Source organism: Callorhinus ursinus, unplaced genomic scaffold (assembly GCF_003265705.2).
Source record: "Callorhinus ursinus isolate GAN/ISIS: 27379988/994484 unplaced genomic scaffold, GSC_fseal_2.0 scaffold25, whole genome shotgun sequence".
NCBI classification, from domain to species: Eukaryota; Metazoa; Chordata; class Mammalia; order Carnivora; family Otariidae; genus Callorhinus; species Callorhinus ursinus.
Genome location: NW_027397087.1, coordinates 20,466,620 through 20,487,149, shown reverse-complemented (window position 1 = coordinate 20,487,149; position 20,530 = coordinate 20,466,620). Strand labels below are relative to the sequence as shown.

The 20,530-nt window shown below is 37.6% G+C and overlaps 1 protein-coding gene across 3 annotated transcripts in view; it reads right to left on the bottom strand.

The window, feature by feature from the left end:
• Positions 1 to 20,530, bottom strand: part of UNC13C (unc-13 homolog C) — a 651,156-nt gene that overhangs the window by 62,715 nt on the left and 567,911 nt on the right. For all 3 annotated transcript variants that reach the window (XM_073877030.1, XM_073877032.1, XM_073877031.1), the window contains 2 exons: positions 17,949 to 18,029; positions 5,831 to 5,978 (listed from right to left, as the gene is read on the bottom strand). In XM_073877030.1, coding sequence (XP_073733131.1) covers positions 5,831 to 5,978; positions 17,949 to 18,029 — 229 coding nt within the window. The remainder of the gene's footprint in view (positions 1 to 5,830; positions 5,979 to 17,948; positions 18,030 to 20,530) is intronic.

Genomic DNA, 20,530 nt, shown 5'->3' with positions numbered 1-20,530 from the left:
GAGAGAAATATAAACTTAGCAATCATGATATGATTCAACGTGCTAGGGAGTGTTACAAAATGATACTTCTGCTGATGGAGGACAAGGGCGGTGAAGATTAGAATAGGGAAGGTAGTCCAAAACTGCGATATCCTACACACAGACACAACAGATTCTAGAGGAATAAAATCAAGCTATGCTAGAAAGGGCTTTTGGGTGCCTGGGGGGCTCAGTTGGTTAAGCGACTGCCTTCGGCTCAGGTCATGATCCTGGAGTCCCGGGATCGAGTCCCGCATCGGGCTCCCTGCTCAGCAGGGAGTCTGTTTCTCCCTCTGACCCTCTCCCCTCTCATGTGCTCTCTCTCTCTCACTCTCTCTCTCTCAAATAAATAAAATCTTAAAAAAAAAGAAAAGAAAGGGCTTTCTGAAAGCAGTATACTTTTTCTTATATTCGACTTGAATTTTTCCAATGTAATTACTTCCAATTAATATTTAAAAGGTGTCCTGGACACTGAGCATGCCAAGTAACTGCAACCAGAATAAGGAGAAACTGGAAAGCAAAGGAAGAAGTTTGGGGATATAGTTTGTTCCTGACATGAAAAAAAAAGTAAAAGATTATCTCCTGAAGAGAAGGGAGATTTAGTCATACTAAAATGAAAAGTAAGGAGCCTGAAGTAAACTCGGTTATTCAAAACAAGAGAAGAAAACATGGGCTGTAGAAAATAATATATATTCTGATTTCTGATTAAAATAAGTATGAGATGGGCACTTGGGTGGCTCAGTTGGTTAAGCGACTGCCTTCGGCCCAGGTCATGATCCTGGAGTCCCGGGATCAAGTCCCGCATCGGGCTTCCTGTTCAGCAGGGAGTTTGCTTCTCCCTCTGACCCTCTTCCCTCTCGTACTGTCTATCTCTCATTCTCTCTCTCTCAAATAAATAAATAAAATCTTAAAATAAAATAAGTATGAGTTGGTGGGAAGCATATTGTTTCTGCCACTTCTCTACATGACTTCAGCATGTTTCTTAATCTGTTTGTGACTCCGGTTCTTAATCTGAGAAGTATGGATAATGCTACTGGCCTCAGAGGATTGTTGAAATGAACTGCATAGTGATAGACAACTTACTTGCTAAATAGTATTGCTCAGCAGTTTAGTAACCTTATCTGACACTTGCCATTTCTACTTTGGGAAAGGATTCAGCATACTCCAAACCATATCACATCGCCTTCCTATTAAAGTTATTTGTGTAAAGCTTTTTGACTGGACTGAAAAGCCTCATCCAGTTTTGAATGCTATCAGACCAACTGCAACATTTGAAGAGCCAAATGTCATAAATTCTCAATTCTCCCCCTGTGTTACTAAAACATACTAACATCCCCTCTTGGAAGGCAGTGCTAGCTGGCCTGGGGATAAAACGGTGGCATAAAATCTTTTGGATGGGATTCTGGATCTCTGGTTACCTCTGAAAGGCTTATCAGCTAAAATGAGAAACCATTTCTGACTGTGCTGTCCAGTCAGTATTAAACTGAAGATGGCCAAGTAGATTTTAATATTACTTCCCCACATAAGCTGAGGATATTCCTTGATGTTTTCACCCATAGGTGACATCCACTAAGTCATTTCTTTATTCTGAAGCCAGTTCTTTTGTGAAGTAAATATTATCAATGTTAAGCTCTCCTACATTTCTGATAAGAAGAGATCCTTTCTACAGTGAGCCATTTCAGAGGGGTTTCTTTTCTACTTATGGACATAACTCCCATAGTTGGAGGAACCTAATTAGAGATAATTAATGTCTTATACATAATGTATATATTGAAGCATATTCACAGATTCCAAATGTGAATCAGTAGTGATCTGATTTCCGTTTCAAATTTAAATACATTATACTCTACCTTTGCAGGAAACAGGTCATTAAAATGACCAAAAGGATCTGATTTTTTAAATAAGCAGGGACTCAAAGATGTTGCTCATAAAAAGTTAATAGGAGGACAGATCATAGACTAAAACATTTTATCTCATATTTTAATTCATATAGTCATTAAATATAATTTTTTTCTTTATGAGCCAGTTGTAACTTAGACATAAATATCCCTTTGTCTGTAAAGCTTTTGAGATTCAGGTTCCTCAAGCTCTTATAAAAACTTAGATAAGGAAACACAGAGTAGCTCAGCAATTAATCATTCTGTGCCTCATTCCAAATTGTGTTACCCGTTGAAAAAAAATTCCACTTAACATGTTAAACTTTTATACATTTTTCACTGTTTGCTACTGCATGAAATATTCAAAGAGCCCTTGATATAATGAAATAGCTGTTAGAAGAGTTTTTTATAATGAATATTGTAATCAAGATGCAAGAAAAGAATTTTGTACCAGCTTCTAAAACCATAAGTAATGTATCCCTGAAAAACAACAACAGAAGTATATACACTACCCAAGTATATACACTAAACCATTGGATCAACTGTAAGAGGAAGAATAGGTGATAATTATTACAAATATTAAAATAATTTCTGGGTGGCTCAGTCATTAAGCGTCTGCCGCTAAGCTGAAGCTCAGGTCATGATCCCAGGGTCCTGGGATTGAGTCCCACTCGGGCTCCCTGCTCAGCGGGAAGCCTGCTTCTCCCTCTTCCATTCCCCCTGCTTGTGTTCCTGCTCTCACTGTCTCTCTCTGTCAAATAAATAAATAAAATCTTAAAAAAAATAAAATAATTTCTAATATTACACAAAACCTACTACAGTATTTCTGTATATTTTAATGGTGCAGAGTATTCTATGGCACTTTCAACTATATCTATTGATCAAAAATTGGTGGTGATGTGAATTTTGTTTTAAAAGCAAAATATTTTTTCCTAATAAAACTAAGCTGTGTATGTTCTTGACATAATGGGATTTTAAAATTAAGAGCACAAGTAGATACTTTTCTGGACAGTTTCTATATACAGAATACCTTCCTCTTTTTAACCACCTCATGACTCAGTTTACCCACTGGCCTTTCTGCCTTTCCTGTCTTCTCAAGTTAAAATTTTCCCTCTTCTGACGTGACCTACGTAACAACACTTCTCAATTTTCAGTCTAGTAATAAAAGCAGGGTGGCCTGATCTGGGCATTACTGCCATTTCAAGCCAGATAAATTTTTGTTGTAGGAAGCTTTTTTGTGCACCATAGATATTTAGCAACTTCCCTGGCCTCCACTCACTAGATACCGGTAACATGACCACCACTCCCAGATACAACAACCAAAACTCTCCAGATACTGCCAAATGTCCTTAAGGAACCAAATTACCCCCACAGGAGAACTGCCATATAAGAGCAACTGGTATCTGTAACAACATGTTCAGTTTTGAATATATGCCTCAATGTATGAAACTTCATTCAGAGGTGATACTTAGTAAATATTTATAAAGTGAATGCAGAATAAGATGGTGCTTTATTACTGCAGTTCATTGCTAGGATAATAAACATCTTATTCTTATAAAATGAACCATCAGTTTCCTTGAGGACTTAATACTTCTATACCCATTTTGGATTGGCTTATCTCCCAATATTTGGAATAGAAAGAGTAAGAGAAGACAGTTTTTTTCCAAATTGATAGTTCTCACTTGAACTCTGTGGTTCATAAATTTCTAATGGGACTCAATCCCTAGGAGTTTTTTTTTCCCCCTTTTTTTATTACGACAGAAAGATGATATCAAAATTTGTTCCAAAACAAAGAAGAAGGAAATCAAGGTGAAAATGGGAAAGAAAGGAGCAAAGGGAAAAGAGAGGAGGAAAAGAAGTGAGCAAGATACAGTAGGTTATTCTATACTTATAAGACCCATTTATAACAAAGTTGAATTAAACAATTTTGGTTTTGATTTTGACATCATTTGCTTTTTTTAAAACCCTTCTATTTCTGTAACAATTTTAAAGCATAAACAAAGCGAAATGTTGTTAGTCACGTCACAAAGAGACCATCTGGGTAACCACCACCAACCAGGTCAAGATACAGCAAACTGCCAACCCCTCTGAGGTCCTTAGTCCCTACTTCCCAGAGAAGGCTGCTCTTTTTACTCCGTAGAAATCCTTTCCTGGCTATGTGTTGTCATTTTACTGTGTATCCCCGAACACTGCAGTTTAGGTTTTGGGATTTTTATACATTTAATCATTCAGTATGTATTCTTTAGTATCTGGTTCCTTTTATTAAACGTTGTGTTTGTTCTGATTCATCTATGTTGTGTGTAACTGTAGCTTGTGTAGGTTTAGAGTTCTATAGGATCTCATTGTATGACTATGCCACAATTTATTTTACTATTCAACTGTATAATGGACATTTTTTTCCTAGTAAATTTTCTTATGTGTGTCTTCTGGTGCACATACACACGTTTCTTTTGGATTCACACCTAGGAGTTGAATTGCTAGGTCATAGGGAAGGCAAATCTTCCAACTTTAGTAAATAATACCAAACTGTTTCCCATTTATCCTCACACCAAAACTGATACACATAACGTAGTTTTGTATGCTGTGACAATCTATGCTAGCAAATGGGCTGTGTGTGTGTGTACACACACGTACACCTATAAAAGCAAAACAAAGGTTTCATACACTCAAATTTTCTGGGAATAAAACTGCAACTCTCTATGATGCATTAGAATTACATTCAACCCCTCTTGAGTTCAACTCTTTTTTTCCTTTCTCAAAATATCCCAAGAGGTAACCTGGGTTAGCATAGCACACGGAAAGGAATATTTGCAGCATTTAACTGGGCACTCTCAGAAACCACAGTGTTAAAGACAGGCGAAGGACCTACCTAGCACATACCTTGGTATTACAGGCAAAGCATCTACCTTTGATGTAGGTAGAAAAGTTCAAATATCCATGAAGAAACACAGACAAGTTTGGAGCACTTTCATCACATGAACAGAAAAATCTGTATGCTTTCTTTTCTGAGGCTTCTTCATGAATGGAGACAGTGTCCTCATATTCATTTTTATTACTTCCGTGATGCAATTTATTATGTTCTAGAGTTTGAGCCTGAATTTGGCTCTTTGTGACTCATACTGACAGTTTCAATAATCTCTCAGAAATGCCTGAATTAAATGCATATAATTACCAAAATATGATAAATCATAAAGCAACTTGAAAGATAGCATTTTTCATGCTGCAAGTATTATGTTCAGACATCACTTGGAAAGCAGAATATGTACAAAGATGTGACAGAACTAAGGATATTTTTTTCCCCAACCATTTATAGATGGTAACATCTATAAATCTCTTACAGTGTACTGAAAGATAGGCTGCTTACCAGTAATCTCCTAAAAGCTTATGAGGTGAGAAGTTTGCCACATGAAACAAATCCAACTTTCCAATAACATGCTTTCCTCTTGGTCCATTTCAAAGTAACAGTTTAAAAAGTCTTTCATGTAAAATTATAGTAAAATGAGATTTCTCTTCTGAAAACCCCAGAGCAGGAGATTTTACATTTAAGGTCAAGATTTGGGGAATTATTATCATCCTTTGGAAGTTACCAAGAGCAGCAAACACTGCATCCATACACCGAATTGAACAATCACAGCTGTGGATATTCAAAACTAGGTTTTACTAAATTTTATGAAGTTAGAATCACCAAGAGTCAACCACTTCATACAGTTTTAGTATTAGGCATATCCTAGTGTTATTGAAATTATTCATAAAATTGGAATTCATGAGGGCTAAAACATTCTGATAATTTTCTATTAAGGTTTAAATAATCCACAATTCTTATTGATGGTTTAATTTACTGTAGTAAAAATTATTAATAGTATTTATAATAATTCTTATGTTGAATTTTAGTTGTGTTCAGCTTACTCTATTCTCACATCCAGTGTGTTACTTACTCTGTGAGGTCTGAGTGTCTATGAATTTCTTTATCAAGGCATCAGTAGTTTGGGTATAAAGACTGAGAGCATATCTCAGAGACTGAAGATCTGGGCTTTTCTCCAAGAAATTCTTTTTCAGGCCATTTCCTCCTGCATGAAAGTATTGCTAAAAAGAAAAAAATAAAATAAGCAGAAGGATTTAGAAGGAAGTATCAAAGGAGGATTTTATTGCCATAATAGTGACACTCAAATGGAATGATACAATATGATCAATGTGAAATAGTGACAAAAGGATAGTCCTGACGCTTTCCCATTACTAAGTCATAACCCTGTCATTCAGGTCCCCTGTCTCTGAACTGATGCTTTACATCACAGACCCCAGATCCTTGAAGCTTTAGGTTTTTCCTCTCATTCAAAGCTTCAGTTAAGCATATGGGATCATGAAGATGCAGCGGTCAAAAGGCTTATAGAATGACAGGTGTAGATAACAATTGTCAACTTGGTTATTGGCTTGTTTCTAGAACATAAAATATATCCAGGGTTGTCAAAATTTCACAAAGAAGGTAGTACCTGGGTCACACATTGTCCAGATACTAGTTTGCAATTCCAGGCCAGGTGCCTGCTTGCTGCTCCATTTTCCCCTGCTCTGAACACACAACAGTGCAGACACAGACCAACCTGAGGATGCAGAGTGGTCTTTGGAAATCCGACATCCCCTGAACCTTGTGTCTGATGAATGTAATAAAACATAGGGATTTTTTTTTATATTATTACCCAGTAAACTCAAAACATTACAATATCTACAGCTAAGATACTAGAGAAGATACATGCTATTTAATAATAAATATAGTCATTGAGGGATGTTAGCATTTTTCATGCTGCAAGTATTATGTTCAGACATCACTTGGAAAGCAGAATATGTACAAAGATGTGACAGAACTAAGGATATTTTTTTCCCTAACCATTTATAGATGGTAACATCTATAAATCTCTTACAGTGTACTGTTAAGTTTAGGTAAATGGTTCTCCGTCTCTCCCTGTACTGACAATACTAAACTATACACCCACTGCAACCTGAGTTGCTTTGATCTAGGATTCTCACAGAATGATGTATTTTGAGAAAGCTCGACAAATGATTCTGATACACTCTCCTAACTGGGTATGTGTCATCCCTTTATCCCACTCATTAAAAATTTCTGAGGTAAAAGAATTCAACGAATTGAAAACTCATAATTATCTTACTTTTCTCCCTTATTCAAGGGGAGATGCAGAAAAATATTCTGGGCATTTGTAGGCAGCTGAGTGCGCTTTCAAAGAGTGTAAAGTAGAGAAAATTCAGGGCATAAGCCAAAGAAAGTAGACAATGGGCATAGAATCTGCAAAAAGACTGCTACCATGCCAGACACCCTCCGCAAGGAGAAAAACCTCTAGTCACTTAAAAGTGCCTTTACTGATTCTAGCTGGGTGCATTGTGAAAACATAAGCTGTGCCAAAAGCAATCTATGTTTATGAAAAGGAGGCATAGAAAAATGGCAAAAGCCTGGTCCTTTTGAAAGATGATGAGATGAAATGCTTAAAATTGTCCCTACACCTTGATCTTCCAAAAAAAAAAAAAAAATTAAAGTACTTTCACATGCAGAAAGTAGTTATTGAGGACTATAAGTCCAGAATTGTTTCAGGTGCCATGGTGGATCAAAAAATGTGATAGCTCCTTATTCAGGAAACATGATATGATAATTAAGGTGGAAAATATTAAATGGATGTATTGAGAGGGGAAGGTTCAGCTTGGATTTGACTGTTTCCCTAGAGGAATGGAAGGGTGCTCTCTGGAGGTCTGTTTATATAATGAACCAAGGAGGCATCAGATGAAATAACTCACCCTCATTATATCGTGTAGCAGTGAGATAAACTGAACCAGGAATGGGCATGATCTCTGGGAATATGTAGGAACACATTCTGCTTCTCAAATTTTTTCAGACAAGCCCCATTCTTTTTTTTTTTAATTTTATTTATTTAAACATGAGAGACAGAGAGAGAGAGAGGCAGAGGGAGAAGCAGGCTCCCAGGGAGCAGGGAGCCTGATGCGGGATTCGATCCCAGGACCCTGGGATCATGACCTGAGCCGAAGGCAGACGCTTAACCATCTGAGCCACCCAGGCGCCCCTAGACAAGCCCCATTCTTATCAAACCTGAGCACAAGTGCTAGAAGATTATGATAAAAAGAAATACAAGAAAAACTAGAAGCAGCACCTAAAATGATGTTTTGCCATCTTTCGGGACTATGGAGAGTTGTCAGGAAAAATTGTGACAGACTTTGAAATGGACCAAAAAGATTAGTGGGTGTTCTGCCTAGTGTGCCTGTCTGGGTTATCTTTGTTTTTCATTGTCTTTGAGCTATTTAAAACTCTGCAAATGATAGAAAACGGATAATCATGTAAATGACTCTTGTCCATAGAAATGCAAATTAATTATTTCTGGTGGGATGCAACTGATTATTCTGTGGATAGATCCTTTTTGCTTCTATTTGTAAGTTGATTTCAGCTTTCCTTATTGCTTATCCTTCTGTGTGGTTCTTGGAGTTCTCTGATAAGCTAGTTGTAAGATATTACTGGTGCCCTCATTAATTGATGAGTTAAATAACATTTTTGACAAGTTTTATAACTGTGGGAATGTCACAATCCTACTTTACTTTAAAAACTGTTCTTTAATGGTGTATATAAAGCAGCATGGTGACAGCATTCACAAGACGGGCACTGTTTTTACTGTGTGGTTTGTGAGGCTAGACCTATGGGATCACACTGACAGCAGCATCAGTGGTGGGTTCTGCCTTCCTGCCTGTTCTCTCTGCCTCTGTCCCTTAACAAATGTTTATTAAACTTGTATTGTAAACCAGACCTTGTGCTGAACGCCAAGGATATGAAGCCAAAGAGGTGCAGAGGTTGTTCTCAAAGGGATTATGACCTAGTAGGAAATGTCACCAAAATGTCAATGAAGGACTCCAATAATGTTGCAGGTCTAAGAAAAATAATTGGAAAACACAGATACTGGGGGCGGCAAACATTTCTATTGGGGAAGGAGTCTGTAAAGGCTTCCAAAGAGGTATCATCTTTGGTGTTTATCAGTTTTTTAGCCCTGCCATTTTTTAAAATCAGCAGCCACTAGATCATCTGCTAACAGTAGAAGAGAGAAAGGCGACAATCCCACATATGTAACCAAGGGAAACTGTGGGAGTGCCAGCTCTACTTAAGAAGAATTGAAGTGGTGGTTCTCATAATATAGTTCCTTCGTGCTGTTACTCTGTTCTTATCACGAAACTTGGGGCCTTGGGAGCCACGAGTTGCCTCTAAGCAGTAGAGGCCCTAGAGAAGTTGAGATGACTTAGTACCCCTAAAGATTCACAAGGCTCGTTAACAGGTGAAAGGCTCTGAGACCCATTGTGGTAAAGAAATCTGCTTAAACCTTTCATTAACATACCTGCTTCTTAAAATATTTGGCTTCAGGACACCTATCACATACCACATCTATTAATAGTCTGGGGGACTAAAGTGTTCCATGGGATATGATTTAGGAAATCCTAGGAGAGAATAAGGGGAATGGACTTCATAGAATGGAGATATTTCTAAGATGGAAGAAGAGAGAGTCAGGCTCTGAAGGCCTAGACTGTGTATTTATTCTTGAACCCTCACAATTGTATAGGAGAACATGTTTTTACTACCAAGACATTATTTTGTAGGCCTCTGGGACATGAGAAACAACCATGAAGTGAAAACATAAAACAAGGAATGAGTTTGTTCCCAGGTAAAGCCTAAAGGACCCCCTAGAGTTTCTGGTTATGATACTGAACTGACTTGACTTCCTCCTTTGTAGCCATAGGGTATTATGAGTCATTCCTCTAAAGGCTCTAGCAGGATCGTAAGCGAACAGCAGAAGATGTGACGCCTGAGGGCAGAAATGATGCTTTTGTCTCTTAAGTGCACTGTATAATAGGAGGTGTTGCAAGATGAACCCTGGACAGGAGGTAGCAATTTTTGGAGAGAAAACAAGTTGCAAGATCCTAAGGATGAAAGCGCCCATTCAGTGAGCACAGATAAATAGCACATGCCCCAGGCTCCTAACTCAGAGAGCAGAGGAGATGATTTCTATGGTTATGCAAATGCAAACTCGATGAAAATGCTACTTTACGGAACCCTATCAGGAGAACTTGGGTCTGTTTATCTCACTGGCACAGATAATAAGAAAGGGGGCTGCAATGATGGCATACACCCTGGCAGTCGGAGATTTCACATTCAGTTTTGATTCTGCAAGAGCCTCTGAAGAAGCAGGAGAGTAGAATTTGTATTTTGCTGAGGCTTAGGTCTGAAGGATATAAATAGGAGGCTGTTGTGTGGGAGTGAATGTCTTGGCTATTAAATAAGCCCCACTAGCGACAGCAGTACAGCTTAGTTGATCTCCCTTCCTTATAATAAGCATTGGGAGGGGGATTATACGCTAGAGGAGAATTTGTGTATATGGGGTTTTAAAGCCTTCTAGATGTTTCCCTCATGCATGTAAAAAGCGGATGTTTCCCCATTGGTTCTAAGCAAACAAACAAACAAACAGGACTCAGTTTCACGTTGTTTCTCTGCAACCAGCAGCGTAAACCAAGAACCTCCAGTTTATTCTGATGTTTAGATTAATACAAATTAGCAGAAAACAATTGGCAAAATAAATTAGCACTAGCCATTTTCTTCCAAGAAAGGGATTTTTAATCAGAGAACTGTGAGCAAGTTGGCTGTTGACCGCTGTGAAGGATAAGGATGTCAGCTGGATGTCATTCTCTCTACCCTTGGCCCTGTCCTGGCTGATATTTTCACCACAGACTTGGACAAAGGCAGAAAGGAGGTTTCCAAAACGTAGAGTTGAGCCAAAGCTTGACGTTATTACTTTGAATGACAAAACGTGGCTTCAGAAAAAGTCTTGGCAGCCTGAAATCATGGGTCAAGATTTACAGGATGGGATGACAAAAAAAAAAAAAAAAAAAAAGAAAAGGCCTATATTCATGATAAAAAGTTTTCTGTAGAGTATGGAATGGGGGTGACCTGGCTTAATATCAGTAAAATTTTAAAAGCCATAATGCTTCATTTTTTCCCTCAGGTTTCACATGATTTAATAAAGTGATGGGGCAGCTATCAGAGATAATGAATTCTGATCACGCATTAGGATACATAGATAGGTCAAGATGAAGGGTGTGACAGAGCAACAACATTCTCTGCTGATCAGAACACATCCGAAATATTAGGATCATTACAGATTTACTCCCAGGCTTCATCATTTATAAGAAATGTGAAAAAGTGGAGGGCATCCAAAGGCAGAGGGCCAGGATTTTGTAAGGTCTAGAAGGCGTGTCATTCAATAAGTGGCTGCAGATAAACTGGGCAGGCATGATAGCTTTCTTCAGTGTATGAAAGGCTATTGTACAGAAAGGAAGTAGAATTATTTTTCAAAGGACAGAAGGACCAAGGCAGCACTAAAACTACCAGGGAAACAGATCCTGGTTTGATACAAAGATAACCTTTCCAGTGATAAAGTGCATCTTAAAAACTGAAGCTGCTACTTGTGAGTTAGTGAAGTCCCATCATTGGCCATTATTAAGTGGTGGCCATTTGACTATAGGCCAACAACATTGTAGATGAGCAGGAAAGGGGAACTATTGGGTTATGTTTCCAATTCTGAGATTTTAGAATCTTTTTCACCTCTTTGACTCTCTGCTTTTTCCTTTAAAATGTGTGAGGAAATGTAAATTCACACTCTTTCCTCTATGCAATGTGATCTGTGCCATAGGTTGTGTAACCCCAGAGACTATCAGTCCATTCATTTGGAGAACGGGACCTGCCTGACTCTGGTACTGTAATGATGAGATGAATTATTACTCCATCTGGAAGAGCTCTGTGAACTGTGGCATTCTTTCTACTTGTGAGAAGATATGCTTAATTGGCAGACTATCTGCCCAAACTCGAACCTTGCCTTGTTTCCTAAGCACCGGCCCCTGTCTCCAGCAATGTACTAGCTATTTATTTCTACGTTCCTGCCACCATATCTAACTTCAACATAGCTGTAGAAAAACAGCCTTTTAACCGATTTGCCATTTTTTCTCAGTGGAATCATGCTTTTCTATCCTCTCGGTTGAAACTTCTCAGTCACCTCACCCTTGCCCCAATTTGGGTTGCTCCCCACTGATGCTCCCCTCCTTCTGTCATTCATACCATCTTTCACTTCTATTCCTCAAGCCAGCCCCCTAGTGATCGCCCTCCTCATCTTAGGCATTAAATAACTGTAACTGATCTCTGTGACTAAATCTTCAACTATCCCATGCATTTCTGTAAGATTTCCATTGCTAAAATGTCACTTTGAGTATGCCACATATTTGCAAAATCATCAATGGCTCTTCTTTTATGGAATACACTGAGGGTGCAAAAGGATCTTTGTACTTTCACCCCAAACATTTCCTGAAACCTCATTTTACATGACTTTACTATCCAAACCTCCAGTTAGATCCAGACCAGTCCGTTGAGTAGTTTCGTCACTGACTCCCAGGCCTCTGGTCTTGTGCCTTTCCATGATGAAATCTTTCTCCCCTGATTAGGTTCAAGTCATTCATCTTCCTCCAAGAAAAACTTGTGTTTCCTCTCCAGCCTGTGAACTCCCGTCTGTCCTTGAAGACCACTCCTCGAGCTTTTCCTGATTCCCTGAGCTCACACTGGTTGCTCCCTCTTCTGAATCCTGACCACTTTTTATCTGTGCCCCTTAATTGGCATCTGTATCACCTGTTACATAGCTTACACTGTTTTCTTATAAGTTAACATGTATCATTATTTAATTTTTAATGTGCCTTTTTCATCTTTTAATCTGGATTAGAAACTCCGTGGAAAAACAAAACCAAAAACAAAACAGTACTGCTACCCAGAGGAGAGTCTCAGGGAGCACTCAAGAATCCTGTGGAGTTTATGTCCTTATAGAGAAAGGATGCTGAGCACCGAAAACCAAAAGGCCAGAGGGCAAAGCCATAAGGATTTTGGACTATTGCTTGGAGCAGAGTCAGATTTAATAGCCTCACTTGGAGAGAATGAAGGGATTAGGAAAGGTGGGGGAAAAAAACAAACAAAAAAACCCCAAAAAACCCTGACTGCAGTTGAATATGTAGGATCTTGGGTTTAACGGTAGAAAGAGGCTCATCCAAAATAAACTATTTTTCAGGTGATTTGATAGTTGCATTTGTAAAAAGCTTTCTGTAAGACAGGGACTGTTTTAGTTGTTTTACATGTGATAACTCATTTAATTTTCTGACAATAATTCCTTAAGCCGTGTTATTCCCATAGGAGTGGACAGTGATTTACACACTCTAGTTTTGTTCTCTCTTAATCACTTACTATCCTGATACTCCAGTCCTTGCCAGTGGTATCATTCCCCATGTGGTTCCAAATATTTTATTTATATCCACATTCTGAAATTTGCAAGGGCTTCCGCCCCAATACAGAGATAGATACATTGGATTTAGTCATGTAAGGGTGAGTTGTAAGGAATGTTATTATTACATCTGAATAGAGGTTGAAAGACCCATTTATAAGTATCATTTTCTTTATCTTAAAGAATAATCAGAGATTTTGTTCTATTTATTATGTTCTTCATAAAACTACAAAAATTAAAGTACTTCAGAAGTGGTTGTGATTTGTGAGGAAAAAAAAGAGTACTGCCAAATTAAAAATCAGTATAAATACTGTCTGCATGCTTAGCAAGCCATTCTTTTTATAATCCCAATAAAAATTCTAAATTCCTCTAATTCTTTAAATTTGTCATATATTTGAAGAACTTTTACAATCTATTTTTACTGACTGATGGGAACATGCTAATGTTTCTTTACAAGTTTGCAGGAAGAATTTTCTTCTTGGTTTCATACACTATTTTGGTAGCAATTTCCCATCATCACATATTTTTTTTTCCTTCCAATATCTATATCATATTTTTGGAAAATCCATGCAGACAATTTATTTTGCAAATTTAGATATAATTATAATCTGCCCTTAACAACTAAGGTTTACTTCTTTTTTTTTAGGAATTACTTGATAAATATTTTAGAAATTATTTTCTACCACAGCTGGAGTCCTCTTTTTATATATATCAGATCAGAATATGCTACTCTCTCCCTTTGACCTTGTGCAAGTGTCAGCATTTTGGCTCCAATCCAATGTTCCTCTCTTATTCCCTACAATACTCAACTAGTCGTGATCTGTACCTCTGCACTAGATGACTTGAAGCTTTCGGACTGACCTACCCCTCCTCGCATTTCACTCAAGCTTTTCTCTAAGCCTACAATGACTTCCCCCCTTGCTTTTCCCTGTTTCAGCCTCTTTATAAATCCCCAAACTTCCCTCTTCACGAAGCTTTTCCCTAGACACTCACAGAGAATACATTACCCTCTCTGCACTCTTCAGCACTTTGTCCACACCTCTTGTTTTATCAGTTGTAGTGGTCTAGGTTCCTAAGTCTACAGCAAGATCTCTCTTCTCTTCAGCCATGTCCTCATTGCTCACCATATTTTCTACGTACAAGTAAGCTCGCAAGTAATGGTTTTTTGAAATGCAATAATCCAAACTAGGTAAATTATTTTGCTCTTCTCATGAGCAGCTAAATTTTAAATAATGCAAAAACTATACTTATAATGATAAAAAAGATGCTAAGAAGCAGCCACCAAAATCGCCTCATAAATAATGGATAGCAGGATGGGGTAGGACCTCAGTCAGGGGTAAGTAAGAGCCTCAGAGGTATAACATCACATATCTTGCTATTTGTCTGGAATCCAAATGATCAAAAATGGTGCTATCTAGGATTAAATAAGTAAATTCCAAAGCTATATTTGAATAGATATTCATACTTAGTCCAAATTTATACCAAGAAATTCAAATTTATAGAAGGCCCTAATTCACAATGGTTATTGTTTTTAGGGAAATCTCTATATTGTCCCTACATGATGTCAGACATCTGCAACATACATTGTGGAGTGTCATGTTTGGGTCCAAAGAACAAATGTTCTGGGGCAATTTGGAAGGTTGGGCAAAAATAAAACCGGCCAGCTTTTTTTTCTAGGTTTTTCAAATTTCCAACTTCATCAGAAAGTAACCTGAGGATTGTTTAAAGACTTAAGAATTTCCTTAAGCTCTTGGGATTCATGCTCAGGTCAAGAGTAGCTGTTGTCGGAAAAAGATCTCCTGCTTTTCTTTGAAAGAAATCCACATTTCAGGGAATCCCATAGCAGTCCTCAGTCTTCCTGGGATATGGGTCTGAGACTCAAAAGCTCAATGAGGACTCCTTCAAACTAGGATTTCCCTACTGGCCTCTTAGCTTTCATATACTGATTAATTTTTTGGCTATCTACCTCATGGCTGTCACCATTATATTTTCATTTTCAAATACTACTCATTTGGTTGCTTGTTGGCAGGTGAATGAATGAAATGTGTCACAGCCCACTCACACTAGCTGTAGCAGATCACTGTAATTTCTGACACTTGTGCCATAGTCCCCCCTTTTGACTTATAATTGAAACCACATGAGACCGGTATGACAAAATCGTCTAGTCCAATTCAAATTTTAGTATTTAAGAGTATTTTCATCAATACTTTGTAGGGGTTGAAAGATTTTAAAGCATCTTTAGAAAATTATCTAAATAATTGAAATCTGGTATTTTAATCTAGAAATAACTAATCTCTCTGAAGAAATATTATCCATTTTGGCCTGCTGTATTTCATCAACACTTTAACAGTTAGTGAAATAACATGATGTAGAAACAAGGACAGTGATTTTAGGTTTTGGAGTCCTTTCTCTGCTCTGCCAATTACCAATAGCTCTCTGCCCTTTGACAGTAACTTAAACCTGCTCAGCCTCCATTGTTTAATTTATAAAATGTGAATGATCACTCTTGACACACCTAACAGCCAAATGTTTATAAGGATCAGGTGAGACAATGTACATACATGGAAGATATTTGGAAAAATGTAAAACACTATTTCAGTCTATAGTCTACAAACTCCATAGCATTCTCCTCCTTCACTTTTTAGTTCCAGCCTGCTTGCCTAAACTGAGTTAAAGAGGAACCAGGATTATGTCCTTGGCAGTCTTTGTGAGTTAGCCTGGGTAGCATCCGCTGCTTTTGCATAAGAACATCTCTCTCTTGAGGTGTCTGCTTACATTACAGGGTTCCCTCTGCTGGGCTCCAAGCAGACCTTGAATCACTAGCGGTTGGGGCTGTAATTCTTTTAAGTAGTATTCTTTTTCCTGAATTCCTTTGTAGTCAACAACAGCATTAGTGCTTGGTAGGACATTCAGTTGGGGCAAATCTCAGAATCAGACAAGATAAAGGGAGTTCCAGTTTTGGCAAACTGATGACAGAGCCATAGAAATGAATGCACAGGTGTATGCCTCGGCATGATGGGCAGACCACAGGGATAAGAGAGTCTTATAATAGGCCTAGCAGGTGGAGACCTGACCTCAGGCTCTGAGGTTCAGGAGGACCAGGGTCAGGTCTGAGCCCTGAAGGAACAAGATAATGACATGAACCCACTTACTGGATCTTAGACACCAGCTGGTAGAAGTATCTAAGACTGAATTTAAAAGATCATCCCAGATGACCCAGACAGGAAGATGGAATAGTTGAGCTGTCAGGATGTAGAAGAGGGGAACTTGCTTGGAGATCAGGAATGTCCCAGACTTTGGGTATAACTAGATGGTGATCATGTGTCCCAACCAAGAAGAATTGTAAGAAATATTGGTGTTGGGGACAGGAGCCAGGTCTGAATGCCATTCTCTTTTCATGGAACACATTTTCCTTCCTCTCTTAAAGTCATGCATTGACTTGATAAAATTCATAAAGGGCTGAATTCAGATTCTAAAAATTTTACTTCTTTTTCTCTTCATGGTGCACTTCAAAGTTCTTGTTTTTTCTCCTAGCATTTCCTGATTTGTAGCCACTAGTTCAGCTATAACTCCAAAGGTCAGTCATTTCTTACCCATTTCTTGCAAACAATTTTTTAAAAAGAGCTGGTTTTGCATTTTTTTCTTTTTCATATTTCCTTCAACATGATTGTGCAAAATTTCCATACTTCAGATAACACTCTAGCAGCAGCTTTAGAAACTTCATTGCTATAGTCTCACTGCCTAAATCCACACTCTCCAGTTTCCAGCATGTGCCACAAAATTCCTACCTCACAACTTTCATTTTGCAGTTTTTGACATTGTAAATGCTGAAACTACAAAAGCTGTGAGGTAACGGTTTTGTGAAGGTACCCAATTTTTATACAAGTCCATTTTAATGAATAACATTGTAATGTGTCTGTACCCTGTAAGACAATTCTGTGCTCTGAAAAGGGCTCATGGTAGCTAGCAGTTTTTGCTACACTGTTCACGCATATTGGATAAGAGATGCTTCCTCCAGCAAAGCGTGGAGACAATGGACAGGATTTAGATTTAGACGATAAATTAATTTTTCACTCTTGAATAAGCTTTCACATATAAATTAAAATGCATGTATATAAATATGACGCATATGTAAATATAAAAGGAATTATATGGAAACAAGAATTCTAAGTTACATTTGGAGGTCTGTCCATCTTTAGCCAACACCACAATAACTTTTGGCCAACCTTTGGCTATGAAAAATTGATGCACACAATACAATGCCTTTGGGTTTCCAGGAGAAAATTAAATTATTGCACCTACTAAGAGAGAGGAGAAGATTGATCTTTTAAAAGCCATTTCAACAAGCACAGACAACATAAAAAGAAATTCTGTTAACCCAAAACCTCCTGAAGCATCTATTTAGTTTAACTTTGGGGAGGGTAGGTATATGTCTTTCTTGAAAACACATGTTACAACATAGGTTTCACACATATTTTCTAGAGACAGACAGAGGAAGCAAGGATAAGGGCAGAGTAACACGGATAATATGGAGAGAGTACAGGCTCAATCAGACACACTCTGGGAAGATACCCATACAGCTATCTTCTGTGTCTATGGATGGCGCAGCTCTACAGATATGCAGGTGGGGCACTTTTCTCTGAGGGCAAACAGAGGACTCTGGATGCATAATTCAGCAGTACTGTAACCTTACCTTGATGGTAGCCAAGACCATCTCCATTACAGCACACTGTCTTGGGGTCAGACCCTTGGCATCCTCCCGAATCATGTGCTCCTAGAAGACAGGTTAACAGTTACTTATAAATTAACCAGTTCATTCATTTAACAACTGTTTTCAAACAGAATCTGCATAATCCTCACATGGACACACTTGAGATGATTATTCATATATTCAATAAATATCCTCTTTTCCAAAAGAAGAAATGCTGGACTTTGATTCATATGTGGCTTTACTTTTCACTTGAAAGTTAATGTTAGGGAAAAAAGAGAGAAACCTGGAAATATGTGTCAAAGATTTTCCACCTTATGTTCTGTCACTTTGAGGAAGATCAATCATGACAGGGATTTAGGAGGTGAATTTTAGCCTCTTTCAATTATTATGATAAAGTCTACTTGAAGTATAATGCCCCCAATTTATTCTCTTTCTTGATCCCCTTAGTGCTTAGTCATTACTAAGAAAAGCCCCCAAGAGTTAACTGAATTTGGCTCTGCAGATTTTCAATATTTTAGAGCCAATTTCCATATTTACAGTGGATTTTCCTCATTGTTCACTATGGACTGTCTCAAGCCATCATTCAAAACTTCTTTAGGGAAATGATGGTAGAAAGTTGAATACAACCATAACGGAAAAGAAATTTAAGAGAAAATTTTAAAAATTCCTGACCCCCCAAATTGACAGTCTCCCCAGAGGTGCCATTATTCTAGTGAATAAGATTCAACAGATATTTATTCAGTGCTTATTATACGCCTGTGCTATCCTAGGTAATTGTGATATGTTGTTCAGTAAAAGAAAGACTTTTGACCTCCTGAAGTTTAACTTCTAACTAATATAGTTGCCTTTATGTGAATTAGAGGAAAGCCCATATGGATGGACACCACTCTGAGAATGCATGGCTTGACTAATGGATTAATCAGTGCCTTTCCTTGGTCATAAGAGGTGCCTCTTTTTCTACAGGGTGCAGCTCCACATCAACACATACAGCTTGGGAGGTGGAGCATGGGCTCTATTTCAGTGGTCAGTAAGTCCCTTAGGCACTTTTGTGTAATGCTCAGGTGGTGCAATCCCCAGAGGCTCACCCTATTCTAGCCCTTTTCTTATTCTATTATTTGGTAGATGCCATGACTTTCTGAAGATAATCTTGATCTATTTCTTACTCAAGTTTGCAGTCTTTCAGTACTATAACTTGCTAAGAATTCAATATATTTTTGGTAAATAATTGTATTTCTTTCAAATACAGTGTTGTAGGGTTCAATACACTTGAATGAAATCATACTCCTTTGAAGATTTTTGAAAAAATGGTATACAATGCTCCATGGATCCATGCATCTCACTACATCTTTGTCTGATACAGGATTTTTAACACAAGCATATCTGTCCATTTAATGTTTTAAAAATAGGAATATTAACTACCCCTTAACACTCAAACAGTAATGGGAAATGTTTACTAAATTATAGGTGGAAATGTTTTAGGGTAAGTAAATATAAACCTCTCTGGCTTCAACTCTGTGTTATAGAAAAATATAATTTTTGCAAGAAATAATTTTGAGATTTAAAAATAGCTCATTAAAATACAGGAGTCTCTAAAAGAGTTACTCTGGCAAACAGTTATTGCTTGCTTGCAATAAATTTACAGTCTCTGATGTATTAATTGGCTTTGATATTGTATCATCTGTCCATTTTTTTCAAAAAATTATGCCAAATAAACCTGATTCCATTAAATAGTAATAAGTTGTGCATACATAATATATCCACATTATGAAATTCCAGAGCATGAAGTAATGTGTCAAATGGCTGAATAAACACTTCTTTAATGGGTTAATCCTAAATCATAGTCAAATGCAGAAAAACAATTTCCCTCATTGTTCTATTTTATTTTCCTTGACTCTGTGTTCTTTTAAGTTAGTTAATTGTTAATATTTCCATATAGGATTTCTGAATTTATCCAAATCTTTTTTCAAACTAATATATAAATACTGCAAAATATTGCTTAAAATGAGAATAAAAATGGAAGTGACATTTTAGTAAAATAAGGGAAAATGGCTGTGTAAAATTTGAAATTCTTTATTATGGCCAGAGTTTTAATTTTGCATAATATTGTAGGGGTCTTATTGTTCTGTAATTTGAATAATAACCCTTTTAGGACATTTTACTAATAATTTTTTAGTTTATTACAGTCTTCAAGAAGTTTGGAAGTTGCAGAGGGACCTAAGGTGTTATGAACTCTGATTTTTCCTACCTAGCATATATATGCCCTCTGGGGAGCTATCTCTATCCCACTCAGAGTTCTTAAGATTCAGGCAGAGCTGACTGCACCCTCTTGCTAGAGGTTGTTATGTGAGTTAAGCCTGTATCACAATGGTTGGCTTTGGCGTGGCGATAACACTATCAGAGACCAGGAAGTGCTGGTGGGATTTGTTGGGATTCCTCGCGTCAAGTTGGGTGTTCTTTTCTACAACATTCAAGTTCAAAAGATGTTAGATAAAGAGCAGAGACAACCGTCTTACAAATAGGAAGGTAGATTTGTTACAGCCATAAATCACATAAGGAAAGAACAG